This window comes from Hordeum vulgare, chromosome 1H (genome assembly GCF_904849725.1).
Source record: "Hordeum vulgare subsp. vulgare chromosome 1H, MorexV3_pseudomolecules_assembly, whole genome shotgun sequence".
NCBI lineage: Eukaryota > Viridiplantae > Streptophyta > Magnoliopsida > Poales > Poaceae > Hordeum > Hordeum vulgare.
The window spans coordinates 445,207,826-445,227,112 of record NC_058518.1 but is presented as its reverse complement, the minus strand read 5'-3'; the positions used below and the strand labels follow the sequence as shown (position 1 = coordinate 445,227,112).

Here is a 19,287-nt window from a genome sequence, read left to right as displayed (position 1 = left end):
GAATTTTAGATTTTTTTTAAAACCGGCCTTCATGGAGGCCGAGCTCCAAAAGGCATTTTCGCTTCATACTTGGCTACTATTCAGACTTACTCTTCACAACTGAAAATGCAGTAGACGAGTCGCCTAATAGGCTAATAACACGGACTACAACAGTAAAACAAGTGCACATACCTTTCCAATTTTATCTACACTAATCCTGACTTTGGGATAAATTTCATATATCCGATCTTCGAGTCTCAGTTCAGTAGTATCCCAACTAGATATACGTAGAGATGGTGTTGCAGTGGATCAATCAAAATTCAGAAACATGCATCCGCTGCCATTTCCAGGCTTTTCACTTGGCAGGATGAAAACAGAAAAGGAAGAGATCCCGTGTTCCCTATAGCATACTGATGCATGGTTCCTTAAGACATTTGTATCATCCAATATCGGCATGACATCAAACACCTCTTTCATTGAACTAGTGGGTTATTATGTATTATTGATTAGCATTAATAATTAACTGCTAAAGATAACTTTGAGAAAATTGTCATGACAAGACAGATTCGCTTAGGCCACAATGGAGATAAATCTAGATAGTTTCACCTTCTCGATCAGAAAATATGCACTCAAAGGCCTCAAAGCTTTGCAGGGCAGCTTCTCTGTTGCTTTCGCAAAGAAAGGAAAGAAAATGCTTCTCCATTGGTCAAGCAATCATATCTGAGCGGCATAGGTCCCTCCCTTGGACGATCTTCGGGTCTACAAATCATGAAATGCTAAGAAACTAAAAAACCAGGCGAGTGCATACAGCAGGACAGTTGCAGCAAGTCTGGCAATTCCTTCGTCAGGTATCACGATTTGCTTAGGATGACAATTACTAATCGATAAATGCAAGGTACAATATATCAGCAGCAAGCAGAATGATGTTGTAAGATACAATGTTCCAGGGCTACCATCAGCACGAGTAATCTTTTTTCCTTTAACAACCAGCACGAGTTTCTTGCCGTCAACCTCGAAAAAGAGCAGAATGGTTTCAATCAAGAAAAGAAAAACACAGAATAGGCTGGGCATCTTGTTTTCGGTTTACGTATACAACATATAAAGGCTCGGAAATGATACATACACAACAAAACCAACGACTCAGGCCTCAACTCAGCAGTAAGTAAAAAAAAACTTATTACAATGTGGGCTCAGGATCTGAGTTCTCTCCTAACTAATGGGACAAATCATCAGGGAAAATTGCAAGAATCCTCTTTCGATCAATGTAACAGAAAATTGCTAGAATTCTCCACCGATCAGTTTACTGATATAAAAGAGACATCCATTGAAAAAAAAAGGATTGTTCGCCACGTAAATTTACCAGGTAAGATAATTGATGTGGTTGGTTCTGCAATCGAAAGGCTGGAGCTCCAGAATGCTGTCCATCCTGGTATAGCAAATAGCACATTGTTGCTATGAATCTCAGCAACTTTCAGGACTCGGAGCGATCTGCTGACTTAGAAGGGATTGAAAGTTCGTCTTTCAACATAAAAGATAGATCATGCATTTGAGACAGCAATTTCTCTACATTTGCATTACCAGCTTCTGATTTTGGTCTGGATTTACTGTCATGACTTGTTGCAGACAATGCATCAACACCACCCATCTGGTGCATTACGCTCATCCTGCCACATGGTGAAAACATGTAATATATGATAAATCATATATCACCAACGGGATTGAGTGAGATATTAAACATTATATGACATGGCCTGCAATATATCTCACAACCAATCATTCACCTACTTCGTTCTGGCAATTGTAAGGATGAATTGACCTAAAAAAGAGCAAAATGCAACAACAAATAGACATGCTACTAAGTGTGCTGCTTGCTGGTTAGAAATTCAGAACCAGGTTATGAAGTGGATTATTGGTAGTGTGGCTTCAAATGGTTTACAATTGCAAAATAGCACGAAGTTTGAAGCTATGGCTCAATGTAAACATAAAAAAGAAAGCCCCAGGAAACAGGATAGTCCGCGCGGCGGGGGACAGTTCAAAAATTTCTGAATTTTGTAGAAAGAAACATGTGTGTGTTCTAACTGTCAAGGGGAAGTGGTTTCACCATATTCTACGCGTATTACGTTTTGGGCCGTATTTGCACATATACATGCGATACGAAGGGCCCATGCCTGCGCGACTGGTTCCCATAGACATTCCACTCCAGGTTTCCTTAAGAGAAGTCATGCCATTACCAAAGATGGAGAAGTCTAGGACTTGCATGCCTAGAAGAAAGATGGAGGACGGCACCTACCAACCAAGACCCCTATATAAGGGCATCCCCGTGAAAGAACATAGGACCTTCAACCTCTTTGAAAACCCTAAAAGCGTAGCTTAGCATATTATTAGATCCGGTTATGACGTCCCATCGAGATCATCCATCTCCATCTCTAGCGACTTGACCCTCAACTCGCCAGATACGCCATTGTGCATCTCCATTGTAATCTATCTTTGATAATCTCATGTAAGCAGGCATAGGGTTGTTACTCGCCACGCGAAGGCATGAACCTGTGTAAAACTTGCGCCCCATGTCCATCTAGTAACCTGAGGTGATGTCATACTACTCCACGTACATTCACCATATTGATGTTAGGTACATCGCGAAACACCGTCGACAACTGACGCCAGACATGGGGAACTTCGCACTACTAGATTGGATCTGCAATGTTTACCCTATCATCAAACTTCAACTCCAGCATCTTCGTTGGCACAATCGCATCTTCTATCATCATCGATATCATCGGCTCCATCGGGAGAATACATCAACCCTACCACCGCTGTTTTTTCGACCATCACCTTTTCGATGGGAGCACAGCAATCAGTTTCGCCAATGCCATCACCCAGTAGTACGGACGGACTAGACATCAAGATACCTAGGACCTTGCCGGGGGGCTACGCGCCTCCTACCGACCTTTCCAAGGAGGATGAACGGGATCAAGGATGAGACTCCGCCAAAAGCCACGGGTCAGCGACCGTAGATTGGCAAAAGCCATGGGTCAGCGACCGTAGATTGGCAAAAGCCACCCAAGAGAAAGAAGTCGGTGTTAGGAAGTATTAGTATTAGTCTAGGAGTCCTTAATAGTCTATTAATATTAGTCTAGGAGTCCTTATTAGTCTATTAGTATTAGTCTAGGAGTCCTTATTAGTCTATGTTTACTTTTCTTGCACCTCAAGTCATGTGTAATATATATATGCCCCTTGGGCCTTCAATAATAATAAGTTGCTTTCCTAACATGGTATTAGAGCTTAGGTTATTTTTTTCGGGCGCAGCAACTCGCCCTCCCGATCCAATCTCTCCATCCCGATCGATCTCCATCCCGATCGATCCCCGTGGGCCTCCCCGCTCAATCTCCTCTCCTGACGCTACGTTCGGCCGGCTCCCGATTCGTTTCGGTCGCTGCTCCCTCGATCTGGAGGCCGCTGTTGCCTCGATGTGGTATCAACTCCACCCGCCGCGACCTGCTCCCTGTCCCGCTACGTCCGACCGGCTCCCGGTCCGTTGTGGTGCCGCTGGACGACCCTGTTGTCGTCGCACTCTTCGCAGCGCTGGAGGCATGCGCAGGCTTGGCCGGAGCGGGAGGTGTCGACGTCCTGCAGCCAGATCCGCCGTGGCGTCCGTTATGGTGTCGCTCGATGAATCAGCTTCACCGGGCTGTCTCGTCAGCCTCCCTGCTCTCCGCTCGGGCCAGCGCTGCTGCGCACGAAGGCCGCTGCAACGTCGCCTCACAGCCCCGGGTGGCTGCTACAAGTCAACCACCCTGCACCAGCCATTCATGCACCAGCGATGCTAGCTAGCTGGTTGAACATGTCTGCTCAGGCACCACCGATGACGGGTCAATTCATGAGCCAGCTATTCTAGCTACTTTCTGCTGCTACTTCGCAGCTTAGCTTAAAAAAAATGTCTACTGCATACACGATGGATTTTGCATCTTTGTGTCGTGTATGCTTCCTAGCTTTTAGCTTTCTTGTTTTCCGCTGCGTCCACCAAATCCGTCAATATTATGTGTTTCTCATGCCATGCGAGTCCACCATACCTTAGTTCGTCAGCCTTTCTCCGGTCCTGATCCTTTCTATGCAACTTTTGTGGCCTACTTGCCCTTGTTATTTTCTATAGGATTTTCTGGACTTCTTTTGCATTGTCGATCTACGTCCACCGTGCCTTATCCGCCGAGCTTCTTTCGCCGACGGTTGTCGTGGACTATGATTTTCCGCGCAATGCTTTATTCTCTTGATGTGACATCTTCTTTTGACAACCCTTCTTCTCTTGATACTTATCTTGTATCTTCAAGTAATGCGGTGTCTACCTTTGGTGTGCCATCTCTTCGTTATCTCCTTCGGCGACTCGACAAGTTTTGAAGACCCTTCATGCTACGATGACACTCTCAAGACGCGGATTTGGATTATAATTTTTTCTTTAGTATTACACTTCTTCAAATGCAATGCTATTGCATACGCTTTGCATTTGAGAGGGGGTGTTAGGAAGTATTAGTATTAGTCTAGGAGTCCTTATTAGTCTATTAGTATTAGTCTAGGAGTCCTTATTAGTCTATGTTTACTTTTCTTGCACCTCAAGTCATGTGTAATATATATATGCCCCTTGGGCCTTCAATAATGATAAGTTGCTTTCCTAACAGTCGGGACAACCAGAGTAACTTGGGTAAACAAGACCTGGCGACGGGCAGAACCTTTGGGGCGCTTGGAACCAGATCACACCGTCTGCTCTCCCAAGCGACACACAAGAGGCACCAAGGCGTCACCTAGGTGCCATGCAGATAAGGAAGAGGAAGAAGCTCCCGCCACCCAAGACTTGGTGTGCCTACCACAAAAGAGCAAATTACTCAATGGAAAGTTGCGATCGACTTAAGAAATCGCTTAGGGCAATACCATCTTGGGATATTGTGTGGATACAAGCGACTCCAACAAAGACAGCTACGAGTAAGATGAGCACGAGGCAAAGTGATGAGTCGCTCGTGGGATCAGTTACCTTCGTTTCCCAACCACTAAGGCACCCGGGGACTACCACGAATCTAGGTTCCTGGAGATTGCAAGCACTAGGCAGACCGTGGTGAACGTCGCTACAATAACCTCCAAAGGACAGGGCCCATTGAAAGTCGCTTCATCCACGAGCAGCAAAGGGCTAGCTTGGTCTCTAACCAACCACAGGCAATCGTCATCACCCTGCCAATAGGAGGATAGAGGAGAGCGCATCACAAAGCACAAGCGATGGGAAGCCGGACAGAGAATAGCTCTAACAACACCTCTAGACAAGGAACAAGCGAGCACTTTCGCGCCCAGCGGGCATCCGAGGATCAAAGTCTCTAGCGAACTGGAATCCAATGATAGGAGGAGGTGAATACTCGACAGGGGTTCACCACTCGCCCGGCGTGTAATCTTTGGGGATGACTTCATCGATGCCAGACAAAACACACCTGCTAATGGATGGACCACCAAAGACCCACACAACTTTGGCGACAACACAGGCTTAGGGGGCACACAAGAGAGTAACCCGTCTAACGACTCGAAGAATTGCACCGAGTCACCACTTCATGATAGTTCCTTGACGACTTCACTCGCCAGGCACACCACCCCGAAAGACCAAGACAAACATGAATGGTTCATCGCCTCAGTACCCATAGATTGTGGGCGACTTCACGGGATGCCACCTCAGGCAGCGACCCTACGTCATATCAATGGATGTTGGAAGGACTAAGCTCTCCAGAGTCTTGAGCAACCATGATGTTATATTCAACCTCATCACGACCTGGGAATCAAGGCACACGGCAATATCTCCGGTTGAGGTGTGTCCCGCTCCCGCACCTTATCCTCTATTAGGCAATGACTGGATCCAATATTTCCTGAATATTTAATGTGTTTATCAATTACGAAATCAAGGCATTGCATTCACAAAAGCTGCGCTTGGGCTCGTCAAAGTCCAGTATGCATTGTTACCAGTACAAATGGAACAAACAAGCTGCCAAAACCATTCTAGTAGACCTATCAGTATGCATCCTTGTATTTCATATGATGGAAGCTCAGATGAAACATACAAGTGATAGTTGCAGCGCACAAGCTTGGTTTAGACTAATCTTTACACGCAGGAATGACTAGTTGGCTACCTGCGCCGAAATTTGGGCTTTGCCATAAAAATAAACAAGGAAATGGTGCCAACCTTCCCTCAAAAAAAATATGGTGTAAATAAGGATTTGGGTTTGTCTAGCTTTGGTCCTCAAGTTAAAAACTACACATTCGTTTGACCATTTGTTTCTTGCTTTAGAAGCATCAAGCATAATTAATCAAGTATGAAGTTATCCCCAATCCATGAACAAAAGAATATGCACTCAGCTTAAAAAGGATACACTATCACTAACCTTTCGTGTTCACCAGGTGGAGCTGCATTTGCTTCATTAGAATTATCCTGTTTATGTACTTGGCATTGGGATGGAGCAGACTGTGCAAAGCTTCCAAACTCCAGCCCTGTCATATCAGTCGTCAATACTGAGGGTTTATCAGACAATGGAGCACCTGGCCGACCTTGTAAGCTTGTTTCCAGCTCAGGGAAGTTTTTGAAATCTTGCCAGTCATCCAATGGGTCATTATTTGCATTTATCTGCTCAGGGTTCTTAAACTGCCCTTTATGGCTTGAAGACCACAAGTCCACAGATTCAGTTACTGAAGGATCTTTGACGAACTGTCTGTCCACAGGAATTTTCATATTTCCCTGTGCTTGACCAAAACTAGCAAAATCTTGCCATTTATCGGGTGAGTCATGAATTCCATTAACATCTTTGCTGCAACTGTTAGATTCCTTGATATTGCTGGTTAGCCACAAATCCATGGAGTCAATTTCTTTAGCAGGCACAGACGGTGCTGCAACATCTTGCCAAATATCAAATGTATTGTCTTCCACTATATTTGTAGTTTTGTTACTGCTGGCATTTGCCGATAACTGCACAGGGCCAGTTCCATGAAGCTGCTCGAATGAAATATCCATCAGTTCTCCACCTACATTACATGAACTTTGCTGTATTTGATCTGAACCAGCAAAACCTTGCCAATCATCAAGCATGATATTATTCCTATTCACTAAGTCAGTGCACCTTGATTCCTTGGAATTTTCTGTGAACCATGTGTTCACATCTATTTCTCTGTGACTCACAGGTGAAACTTCCGCCAATTGTCCACTTTCATTGAATGAGGCAACCTGTGCTTGACCAGGGGTGGTAAAATCTTGCCAGTCATCAAAAGAATCATCAGTTTGCTTACCAATTTCTGTAGAATTATGTTCTTTGACATTACCGACAGGCCATAAATCAACAGCATGAGCTTCTAAAGAATGTTCTAGAGAAATGGATGTTTCTGCAACTGGATTTCCTGAACCATCTCCTCCTTGACCACACGATGATCCTTCCACTAGTTTCGCTGAATCTCCTTGAGCAGAACTTTGTGCAAAATCTTGCCAATCATCAGAATCACCTGAAACATTGTTGGGTGATTCCATGCTTCTTACAGGCAAGGGGTCCGTTCCTTTTATTTGTGAGTCGCTCTCTGAAGGCATCTCTGTATGCTCTCCGACATTTGGTAGTATGCCCTGATTTCCACCTTCTGCAAATTCTTGCCAGTCATCAAAACCTTCATCAATACTGACTCCAATGTCACTCCTTCCAGACAATTCACTGCTCTCAACTGAATTCTTGTCAAGGGAGGACCCAGTGAACTCAGCAACACTGTTTCCAGCACCGATCCTAACGTTAGTCTCCGCAATAGCTGGGACAGCCTTTTGAATGAAAAGGTTGTCTACATTTAATGCTGAAGCTAAATCTTCTGAATCTATGTTTGTTTGATTTCCAGCAGCTAATACCGGTCCCATGGCAGTCCCAGAAACTGGAAAATTAGAAGGCTCGGCAACTGAAGCGCTCTTAAATAGGTCCAGTTGCTTGGAGTCTCCAACAACACTTTCTGAGCCAGTAGACTGAAAGTGAGCATCCCAATTTGCAAATGCTGTAGTAGCTTCCATCTGATTTGTGCTTTGAGAACCTGTTTTTGTCTGGAAGGAATCAAAGCCTTTCGATGTAATATGCACCTCTGAGCTACTGGATTCATGACTACTGCTATGCTTTTCCTGCACTATAGTATGATTTAGAGGAAGAGCAACGGCTGTGGCAGCTATCTCCTTTTTCCTTTCAATGGAAAATGAGTCCAGGTTAACACCAGCAAAATTTAGTGTGCATGCAACTGGTGGTTGTTTGCCGCTTGTGGAACTTCCAGATATTTCCCTATTCTCCGGGGGGCAGGTAAGTTTTAAGTCCAGAAGATCAGATAAAACCAACCCACCCTTTGGCTTTTCCTTGCTTTTATTTGAATCTGTAGAGTCACCATCAAATTCTACGAGAGCCTGAAGAGGAGGGGCAAAAACAACCATCAGCTACAAATAGCACCAAGGTTAAGATTAAGACATCAGACTATGTATCCTGCATACACGATTTAAAGATAGAATGGAACTCTAGTGCAAATCTTGGGAAGTTAAATACCAACAATAGAGATGCCTTAGCTTTCATTGGTCTAGACACCACAAGATCAGGCGAGTCTGATAGGAGCTCAAGCTTACTGAAACAATCCAGATTCCAGTATTACAATGGTAAGTAAGAGCCATGCTCTCGATGGCACATACAGCACATGCTCTAGAGATGGCTTCAAACCATCCATGTGGTGAGTGACCAAGTAAGCACCCAAACAACTATGTGGTATATTACTATATTAGTCACATTTAAAATAAAACTAGATAAGCATGTTGTCAGATTTACTAAAATAAGAATCATTCTCTAGACAGCTTTTGAGACAACTAATACATGGTTCCTAGACATTTGTGTCATTCAACATCGGGCGTGACATCAAACACTGTGTCAATTGAATTTACTAAAATAAGAATCATTCTCTAGACAGCATTTGAGACAACTAATACATGGTTCCTAGACATTTGTGTCATTCAACATCGGGCGTGACATCAAACACTGTGTCAACTGAATCAGTGTTAGACAGATTCGCTTAGGCCACAATGTAGATAAATCTAGATAGTTTCAGCTTCTAGGTCAGAAAATATGTATCCTAGGGCCTGTTTGACGAAGCTTTGTAGGGCAGCTTCACTGTTGCTTTCGCAAACAAACAAAAATGCTTCTTCATTGGTCTAGTATAAGGCGGAACTTGTTGTAATGGTCAAGCAATCATATCTGAGAGGCATAGGCTCCTCCCTTGGACGATCTTTGGGTCTACAAATCATCAAGTGCTAACAAATTAAAACACCATTTTAGTAAATACAGTAAACCAAGACTCTTAGATACTAGACATGCCTCTACTTTAGAGAACTGAAGCTGAGCGAAACAGTTTCCCAAGAGCTCTCTAATTTAAGCTGCAGCTTACTAAGAAAAGCTTCTAACTTCCAAGTTGATATAATTGAGGTTTCTCACATTCTTGAGCATATGCTGTTAGGCCACTGTGAAGCAGCACAAGGCTGTGGAGGAGAGGAACAATTCCACCTTGCTGCTACAAAGTGTACAGCACTAGTGTTGAAGGAACTACTTCGACGTGCTGCGCTAGATATCCTCTAGAGGCAAATATAGGCCGATATTGCAGCAGGAATTCACTACAAAACTCCTAGAACACAAGTTCTAGTCCAAGATCTTAGATAAGAACACAAAGTTCATAGGTACATGGGTTGAGTTACAAACTAGAAGTGAGGACCTCTATTTATAGGCTTTGTGAAGCCTTCACATCTCAACTTAAACTCATAAATAGAAGAACCAAGAAAACATTACTTAAGATTCAGCTTCTACCCGTAGCTAGAACACTCTAGAACCATTATTTAAAGGTCAAGAAAACAAACAGATAAAATAACATATGACTTAAGGACCAATTTATCCAGAATGGAGTAGAAGAATCTAGAAGCTTCTGATTTTTTCTTTACTTTTCTATATTGTACCTCATCACATTGTTGGCAAACAGATAAGGTATATACCACAAGCAGGATTATGGAACTTCTAGCTCAATAATTCACCTAAAGTAGTGCAGTAGTCTTCTGGGACAGCAAACCACAAGCAAGAAATTTCCAATTATGCTACTCAGATCACAGAAAAATAAATTGCAGGGAACGGGTACTGAGATCCAGTGGGAGGCTCAACCGTCGCATCATGAATCAACCAAACTAGGGAAGGACTGCTAAGATACCATTGCTACAGCCTTGTGAAGAAATCAGCTTTTCAATTCTATGAATTATTTTGTGGAAGAAACATGCAAATAAGTTATTAACATAAGGAATGGTTGTATTGAAAAAGAAACAGGAAAGTGGTGATCTGGCAATAGTTTTCCTATTATACCATATAAAATGATTAATTTCAAATGCATTCTTTAGATCACACTTTCTTCACAACAACAAAAAAGAATCCTACTCCCTCGGTAAAGAAATATAAGAGCATTTAGATCGCTAAAGTAGTGATTTAAACGCTCTTATATTTCTTTACAGAGGGAGTACATAATAAGCTAATAAGTAATAACTCTAGGAAAGAAGGAATTGCATTGCAGTTGAAAAGACTCGAATTTAACTACAAATACGCATGTTGGAGAACATGTGCTGTGCTTGATAGTATGACACATCTTTCTTTCTAGTTATCAGCTTGCTTGGAAGCTAATCTCCTAGTGGCCTAGCAGAGAATTTCTTTCATGACTTCTCATAAATTGGGAAATCAAATTCCACAGATCTAAGCCACATTTTCAGCTACTAACAAAGAACTGTTTGCAATTCCCCAATTTCTCTTTTAACCTTCTAGTTCCCTATTTGGAAGAAAAAGAAGCAGCAAACGTCCCTAAATTCAAATGGCACCCACAATTCTGCAAATTTTCCATGTTATATCATCCACATAAAAAGAAAGCCTCATTTCCATGGCTCAGCTTTATAAACAGGCATCCCATTTTTCCGACTTAGTGCTACCCTATTTTGACATGAACCATGCCACTAGAGATCTTAAGCGAAGAGACCCAAATGCCAAATCTACTGCATTCCACTAGAGTCGCCAATTAGTACAAAAATAACAGATCGGTGGAAACGGACGAAGCCAGAAAAGGAGCTCACAGATCCATCGAGCCGGAGCGAGCCGAGCAACCACTGGTAGGCCGCACTGCCTCGGAAGGCGATACCATCGCCCTCCCCCCGCCTAGGAGACCCGCAGTAGACGCAGATGGCGGACTGCGCGCCACGGAGGAGGCCGCCCGCTGCGCCGCAGCGCCCGCACAGGAGCTCCGGTGAGGCATCGGCTTCGAAGGCAGCGACGGCGTCGGCGACGGAGGGGAAGGGAGGGGCAGGGGGCGCGGCGGTGGTGCCCTCTCGAATGGAGGATAGGAGGCGATGGATTGTGGCCGTTGGGATCTCCATCGCCGGGCGCCGGAGAGGGGGGGTGGGGGGGTGGTCCGATTTGTGTTGGGCAGTTCAGCTGCTCTCTCCGGCAATGAGGTCGCACGTCTGAGGAAAGAAATTACCACGACGGGGCTATGGTCTGCGTCGGTCGGTCGATCGCAGCATGCAATCGAACACCCTGGGATCCGTCAGATCAGACTTCTCTGCACCATTGGATCGGTTTCTCCCACGGATAAGACCCGGCATTTGAGTGTATGGGCTTTGAGTCGTACTACTCCCAGGCTTCTAAGAGCAATTATGGCTTCTAATAGCATCTGCAACCGAAACTTCTATATCTCTTCCTGCAAACGCTCACGGACATGTTCGGACACGTCCGCAAATACTAACCGGTCACGTCTTAAAAAATAACTATTACATCCGGACATCTTACTGTATATTTGATACTTCAAATCCATAAAAAACATGCAGCATATTAAACCTGCGTACGAGTTATCTACTCTTCGTCAGAGATATCGACAATCTTCATGCCTTCCAGCAGATAGATGTGCGGCAGATGCAGCTCTACCCCCTCCGACGCGGGCGTTGCGGCCCCCTCCGACCCCTTCGGCTGCTCCGATGCGGCTTCCTCCACCGCTATCTCTGCCTTGACCTCGTCGAAGAGGGCTCCGGCCTCCGCCTGCCTCTGCCGGATGAGTCGGCGGTTGGCCTCCACCTCGGTATCGTCCCGGATGGAATCGAGGATGGCCTGGTGCTCCGCCATCTCGTCGGCTTGGGCGACGGCGAACTCCTCCTCCGCCTCCGCCATGTTGAAGCTCGGAGGATCGTCGTCGTCCTTCGGCTCCTCCTCCTTCAACTCTTCCTCCTCCTCCTTCTCCTCCGTTTTTGGCGACTTCGCGGGGAAACCCGCAACAATGTGGGCGGCGCGCCGAGCCTGGATCTCCGCCTCAATTTGCATCCAACACTCCGGCGTGAGTTGAGCGTAGGTAGTGATCCTTTGGCGGACCATAGTGAGACCGAAGAGCAGAGGAGGAGGCGTATGGGCTCAGACGGTGGCGGGGGGAGGGAGGGGATGGATGTGCTAGGCCGGGGGACGTCGGACGTCTTAAATAGCCGACTCTGGCCACGGACGGGGAGCCGGAGCGGCACCACGCGACATTCACACCGCGTCAACGGTCGAGGCGTGCATCGGACCGTTGGGTTTCCGGACGAGTCCGCGTGAGACCACGTTGTCAAGCCGACGTGGTGGGCATGCCCGCACGTGCCCGGTCTCCCCATATTCGCCTTATATTTGAGCTGGATGTGAGGGGTGCCCGTCAGTCCGACATTTAAGGTATGTTTGAGGGGTCCGGCTGGATCGAATTTTTGTGAACGGTCAGTGACCACGTAGCATGCCCGCACATTTAAGACAAATTTAAGGGGTCCGAATGTAGATGATGTAAGAGCATCTCTAGTAGACCCCGTATAAATCCGCGACCCACAAAATAACCACCAAAATACGGGTCTGCACAGAAAATGTTGCCCGATCATACCCCGCAACGCGTCCGGCCCGTAAAAAAAGTTGAGGGGCACGACAAACTCCCCTCCCCGACCTGTGAAAACAAGGGTTTCTGCCTCGCCCCTACGGTGCCCCCTATCCCACGAAAACGGTTGGCGGGAGGGACATTTTAGCCCATGCCCTTTCCCCACCCCCTTGTGTCGCGGCCCCGCCATTGGTTCTACCTGTCCGCCGCCTGCTATTGCGGCCAAATCTGCAGGCGAAATTGCGCTGCGAGGGCTCCCTTGCCCTCTTCCGCCGAGCCGCTGCTCCGGCTCCCCGGATCCGTCAATCCACCGCGGCCAGTGAGCCACCGCCGGAGATGGAATTGAGCTTGTGCAAGAAGTTTTTGCGCGACGATTTATCCAATTCAGACGACTCGGATGTTCAGACGATACTTCTCACCTTTTGCCAGCAGACTTTGGTGATGGCCCTTGCTGTGAAGGAGCACGAAGACAAGAACCGAAAGAGGCGGTGAGGTTCGACCGTCAGCCATCTTTGCATTCCTCGAAATCGCCATCTCGGGAACGAGATGTTGATGCAAGACTACTTCGCGGACAATCCAACATATCCGTTGCACCTCTTCTGGAGAAGGTACCTGTCACGCCCAAGATGCGACCCTATCCTCAATTTGGCACGAGGGCCTCGTCAGGGATAGAAGCGCATCTCGTCGTGTCGCAAGAATGGATATCGTTACAAGTACATGTACTGAAAAGAAGAGATATATAAAGAGTTGGCTTACACTCGCCACAAGCTACATCAGAGTCACATCAGTACATTACATAATCATCAAGAGTAAGAGCAGGGTCCGACTACGGACGAAAACAGACGACAAAAGAAGAACGACGTCCATCCTTGCTATCCCGGGCTGCCGTCCTGGAACCCATCCTAGATCGATGATGAAGAAGAAGAAGCAACTCCAAATGAACAACCAACGCGCTCGCGTCGAGTAACCTTTACCTGTACCTGCAACTGGTGTTGTAGTAATTTGTGAGCCACAGGGGACTCAGCAATCTCATTTCCAAAGGTATCAAGACTAGCAAAGCTTAATGGGTGAGGCATGGTCAAGTGGTGAGGTTGCAGCAGCGGCTAAGCCTATATTTGGTGGCTAACTTACGAATACCAGAAATAAGAGGGGGAAGATCTACGCATAACGGACGTGAACTACTCATGATCAAATGAATGATCCTGAACACCTACCTACGTCAGACATAACCCCACCGTGTCCTCGATCGGAGAAGGAACTCACGAAAGAGACAGTCACGGTTACGCACACAGTTGGCAAGTTTTATTTAAGTTAACTTCAAGTTATCTAGAAGCAGTGTTAAACAAAGTTTCCACGTTGCCACATAACCGCGGGCACGGCTTTCCGAAAGATTTAACCCTTCAGGGGTGCTCCAACTAGTCCATCACAAATTACCACAAGCCGCATAGAAATCCTCAATCACGAAACTCGCGATCTCGTCAGATTCCCTAGTGGAAAACCTCAACTCTGAGATTACCCAAAGCATCACCGGAATCCCGATGCACAAGATATCTCGTCAAAGGTAAAACTAATCCAGCAAGGCCGCCCGACGTGTCGACGAACCCGATAGGAGCCGCGTATCTCGTTCTCAGGACACGACGGATGGAAAAGCCTACAGGTGCCAAACCTCGAGTTGCCCCGTGGTGGCCCCGTAGTCTGTCCAGTTTGGACCAACACTCATGAGGAGCACTGGCCCAGGGGTTGATTAAATTATCCTCAAGTGCCGGCAGGTCCCTATGCATTATTATTAGGTTATTAGGCAAATGTAGTACCAAAGTTGGGCCTTGCCAGACCAGTCTTAATCTAAAACGAATTATCAAGGGGGTCCCCATAACAACCCCGATCGTGTTAGGAGCGCTCATTTATGGAACATAACACCGGTAGAAAGCTAAGGGGGCAAAGGTGGAACAAAACACCAGGCTAGAAAGGCCGAGCCTTCCACCTTTTACCAAGTATACAGGTCCATTAAATTAAATGGCATTAATATGGTGATATAACAAGGAACCCATGCTTTTGCATGGAAGCATCTGCACCTGCAACTAGCAACGCTAACAACAGGGTTAAGCAAGCGGTAACATAGCCAATCAGTGGTTTGCTAGGTTGAACAGGTTGAAGGTTATCATGGCATTGTTGAGAGGCTGAATTTAACCGGTGGTAGGCAACGAGACATAAACGATAGAAGCGATAAACTAGCATGACAATGATAGTAATGGTATCTAGGGAAGTGGTCATCTTGCGTGAGATCCCGCTTGGAAGAAGAATGACTCCGTGAAGCAGACGAACCGTCGTAGTCGAACGGGTCCTCACAATCCGGCACGTTGCGGAACTCTATCGAGACGAAGCAAACCGAAAACACAAATCAACACATGGAATTCACCACTCTATGCACAACACAAATGATGCATGAGCAACTGAATACATGCAAGTCACGGCATGACAAATCACACAATCAATCACTACACATTAAGTGAAGTTCAATATGCAACAAGTTGCATATTGACGAAACTCCACGTTTATTTATTTAGTTCTATCCCGATTAGGTACACGGCAATATTAAATGTGATTAAACATGGCAAGAGGTGAAGCGCAATTTATCTACCTATCTAGGCATTTTAAATGAGGTCAGAAATGACATATAGCACCTCCGAGACGACCTCACATGTTAATTTACAATTCTGTCCAGATCTGAACTAATGCATTTAATTAGTTGTTAATCAGAAAAACAAATAGGTTCACGTGATTCTGCGCGTCATTTCAAGCAATCTACACATAAAGAACATCTCCAACGGAGCTACGGGTCAAAAGTTACAAGCACCGCAAGATATGATGGCATGAATGCAATATGTGTGCAACAACGGTTACGAGCATTTCAAAACCTACAACCAGCAAGAGAAAATGAAACTATACGAGATTCTAAGCAAGTTTCATGTAGGACACGATCAAATCAGAGCTACGATTCGAAAACTACGAGCAAAACAAGAAATCACTACAAACTGCCAAAATCAGCCACATAACATTTTCTACGCCCCACAACTACGGCTACACAACTCCGTTATGCTCAAGCAAGACATGGCACGGAAGAGGGCAAGAAGCACTACTACAAACAACTAACAACAACTAGCATGGCATCATGGATCACTAGGGAAGGAAGACACAAAATGGCATCCCACACACTATTTCAGACTTAGTGAAAATAACACCTCATGAAGGTGCAGTTTTCGATCTGAAGCAATATTGACAGCAGTAAAACCTATATCTACATGACTCTGAATTGCATGAAAATTTACAACAAGCTAGAGAAACACAAGGGGTACAACTAACTGCATTGGATCAACCTCAAAAGAGCTACAGATCACAAGATAGAAGCAAGACAAGACAACAACAAAATAATAACAGATTCCACACTCAGAAATATTTCAGCTCCTCCAAATCAGCACTATTTCTAGCAACTTGAGAGCAAGCAAACCACACCTAAACATGCAATTCTATTGTGAACAAAAATACCCGGGGCTAGTCTAAACACCCAAGAACAACTCTCTAGTTGACAACTCCGTCAAACAAAGCACGGAATAAATCCTACGAATTAAACAAAAGGGCTTCACGGCAAAATATTGCGCAAACTAACTTACTCAAAAGCTAAAACTAACTTCACAGAAAAATCCAATGGATTTTTCTACCCCGGGAACATATAAAATATGTGGGGTTGCACAACAAAAATAATGCCACATGTAAATGCGAGTTAATCACCTATATACGGGAAAATAAACTAGCGGCAAAACCCTACGCGTAAAAATACAAATGACCGCTCAAAATACATGCAAAAATGATTCCTAAAACATGGACATTTAATCTACGGTATACGGGCAGTCCGGACACGCACGAGAAATAACTACGGAACGGATCCTATTGAAACAGCATGCAAAACGATGCATTAGGCACTTCAAACTGCCTCAAATAATTATGCAAGTTAGAAATTCGGAATCTACGCGGAAAAATACACAAGATACATATCTAAATCTTCGCGATCCGACTTACGGATATTAAACTACGGGCGTAGCAAATATCTAGCAAAACCTGGAATTAATAAATCGCCAGATAATAGAAAAATGTCACTCGGGCCGAATCTACACATGGGCCAATGGGCAACACACTAAATATCGCCCGGGGCGAGGGATAGGCGCTGGAGCTCACCTTGGGCTCGGCCTGGTCGGAGGGCGCTGCTGGGCTGGCTGAAGAGGCGAGGCAGGCCGATCGGGGCGCTGTTGTTGCTGGGCGACATGATGCGGCGCACGACGGGGGGGGGCCGAGCTGGTGTTGGGCCGTCTGCGGGGCCCAGGAGCGCGGTCAACGCATGGGGAAGGAGCTCCTCGTTCGTTCTTCCTCCCATGCCCGAGGGCACGGGGCCTGGCGGCGGCGGGGCCTCCTCGAGCGGACGGCGGCGACGAGAGCCGGCGGAGGGCGCTGCAGGTGACCGGGGAACCAAGGTGGCCGCGGGTTCCGGGGAGGAGGGCGATCGCAGGTCGGGGTAGCGGGCGGCGTGGGAGGAGACGTGGGCAAGGCGGCGGCCGGTTCTAGCAGCGGTTGCCGGCGGCGGGGAGGCAAGGCGGCGAGCGGGGGCGCGCGGGAGCGGATCCGGCGAGGGCGAGGGACTCCGGTGGCTACCGGCAAGCGGCGGCCGGAGGTGGGGCCGACAGGGAAGCCTCGGGTGGCGCGGGCACGGGGAGCCCGGGAGCACGGGGATCTCCCTCGGGAGCAGGCGCTGGAGCGTTGCGGCGGCGGCGGCCGGATGGGCTCGGGCGGGCCGCGCGTGGGCTCGGGCGGGCCCGGTGGCTGGGGTAGGAGAGAGAGGTGGGAGAATGCTGGGTGAGATGGCGGCTAGGGTTTGAGGGGTGCACGGAAAACGAGGAGGCTTAGGGAGAGGATGTCTAAAATGCACGGGGGGTCTATTTATAGAGAAAAGAGGGGCTCGGTTAACCGGAATCGCGTTCCGGATCCAACCGCGGGGTCGGATTCGAACGATTCAGCACGCCGGAACGGGATACGAGGCCGTGTAGGGTGGTTTACCGGAGACGAGAGGGAGAACGGGCGGCGCGGCAACGAATTTAAAAACACCGACAGACGTCCGACGAATAACCGAAGACGGTGCCGCTACGGTCGACCGTTCGGGTACCAGACGGACTCCGATCGCGACGAAATTCGACAGGCGGCCTAGCTATATCTAATAATGACCGCATGCCAAGTTTCACCTTGATCAGAGAAAGTTTTCGACACATTTTTAAAACAGGGTTTTGACGATGCCATAGGGCGCGTGCGAGTGCGGTCGGACTCAGAACGAACAACGACGAGAACCAGCAACTACTAACGGATGCAATTTTTGAAAACTGGCGGCAACGGAGATGCCGATGCAATGCAGATGATGCGCATGATGCGATGATGATGCGACAAAAGAAAATACCCACACGACGAAAACGGAATAAAGGGGGGGATCTTCTAGAACGTTGGCATCGGGCTGTCACAGTACCGTATGCGCCGATCCCTTTTTGTGAAAATTGTTCAAGCTTGCGAGGCCAATTGTCGACATTTTACTCAAAGAAGAAATGACGCGGGCTTGAAGGGATTTAGTGCATATCAAAAGATCTCAACAGCTATGCAGGTAATTGCATACGGCATTCCGGCTGACTATGCCGATGAGTACCTTCACATTGGCGAAGATAGTGCAATTGAGTCAGTGCGTAGGTTTGCCAAAGTGATCATCCGTGTCTTTGGTCCTGAATATCTTCGGGCGCCGAATGAGGAAGGCACAAAAAAATTGATGACATTTAATGATAGAAGAGGTTGGCCTCGCATGCTAGGAAGCATAGATTGTATGCACTGGACTTGGAAAAAATGCCCAGAGGCATGGCAAGGAATGTATTGTGGCAAGTCTCGTGATGCAACAATTGTGCTAGAGGCCGTAGCATCCCATGATTTATGGATTTGGCATTGCTTTTTTGGTATGTCGGGTACTCTCAATGATATCATTGTGTTGCAACAGTTTCATTTATTTGCTAGGCTTGCTAGCGGTGATGATCCTGCTTGCAACTACACTATCAATGGGAATGAATACACAAAGGGGTACTATCTTGCAGATGGTATATACCCTTCTTCGTGCACATTTGTCAAGAGTAGCAAAGACCCCCAAACTAGGAAAGAGTGTGAATTCACAAGGGCACAAGAGGCAGCTCGAAAAGACATTGAAAGAGCATTTCAGGTTTTGCAATCTAGGTTTGCCATTGTTCATGGTCCTGCTCGGTTTTGGGACAAGCTATCCTT

At 46.6% G+C, this 19,287-nt stretch overlaps 1 protein-coding gene across 2 annotated transcripts; it reads right to left on the bottom strand.

The window, feature by feature from the left end:
- Positions 1-1,054: 1,054 nt before the first annotated feature.
- Positions 1,055-11,506, bottom strand: LOC123443740. Of its 2 annotated transcripts, none has more exons than XM_045120260.1 (3): positions 11,135-11,506; positions 6,384-8,407; positions 1,055-1,643 (listed from the first exon to the last, which is right to left on the bottom strand). In XM_045120260.1, exons 1-3 carry the CDS (start codon positions 11,432-11,434, stop codon positions 1,451-1,453), a joined length of 2,517 nt encoding a protein of 838 aa, XP_044976195.1. In that variant the 5' UTR covers positions 11,435-11,506; the 3' UTR covers positions 1,055-1,450. The 2 variants fall into 2 exon arrangements, with proteins under 2 accessions (XP_044976195.1, XP_044976201.1); XM_045120266.1 differs by lacking the exon at positions 1,055-1,643 and adding an exon at positions 4,594-5,870 and having other exon boundaries at positions 11,135-11,487.
- Between the last annotated feature and the right edge of the window lie 7,781 nt (positions 11,507-19,287).

Bases quoted from the DNA above. Each gene is read 5' to 3' on its own strand.
- LOC123443740 (XM_045120260.1), bottom strand. From the start codon at position 11,434: ATGGAGATCCCAACGGCCACAATCCATCGCCTCCTATCCTCCATTCGA. The intron at 8,408-11,134 runs GTGAGCTCCTTT...CCTCCTCTTCAG, and splicing joins CGCTCCGGCTCGATGGATCT to GCTCTCGTAGAATTTGATGG. The intron at 1,644-6,383 runs GTTAGTGATAGT...ACCATGTGGCAG, and splicing joins CCACCTGGTGAACACGAAAG to GATGAGCGTAATGCACCAGA.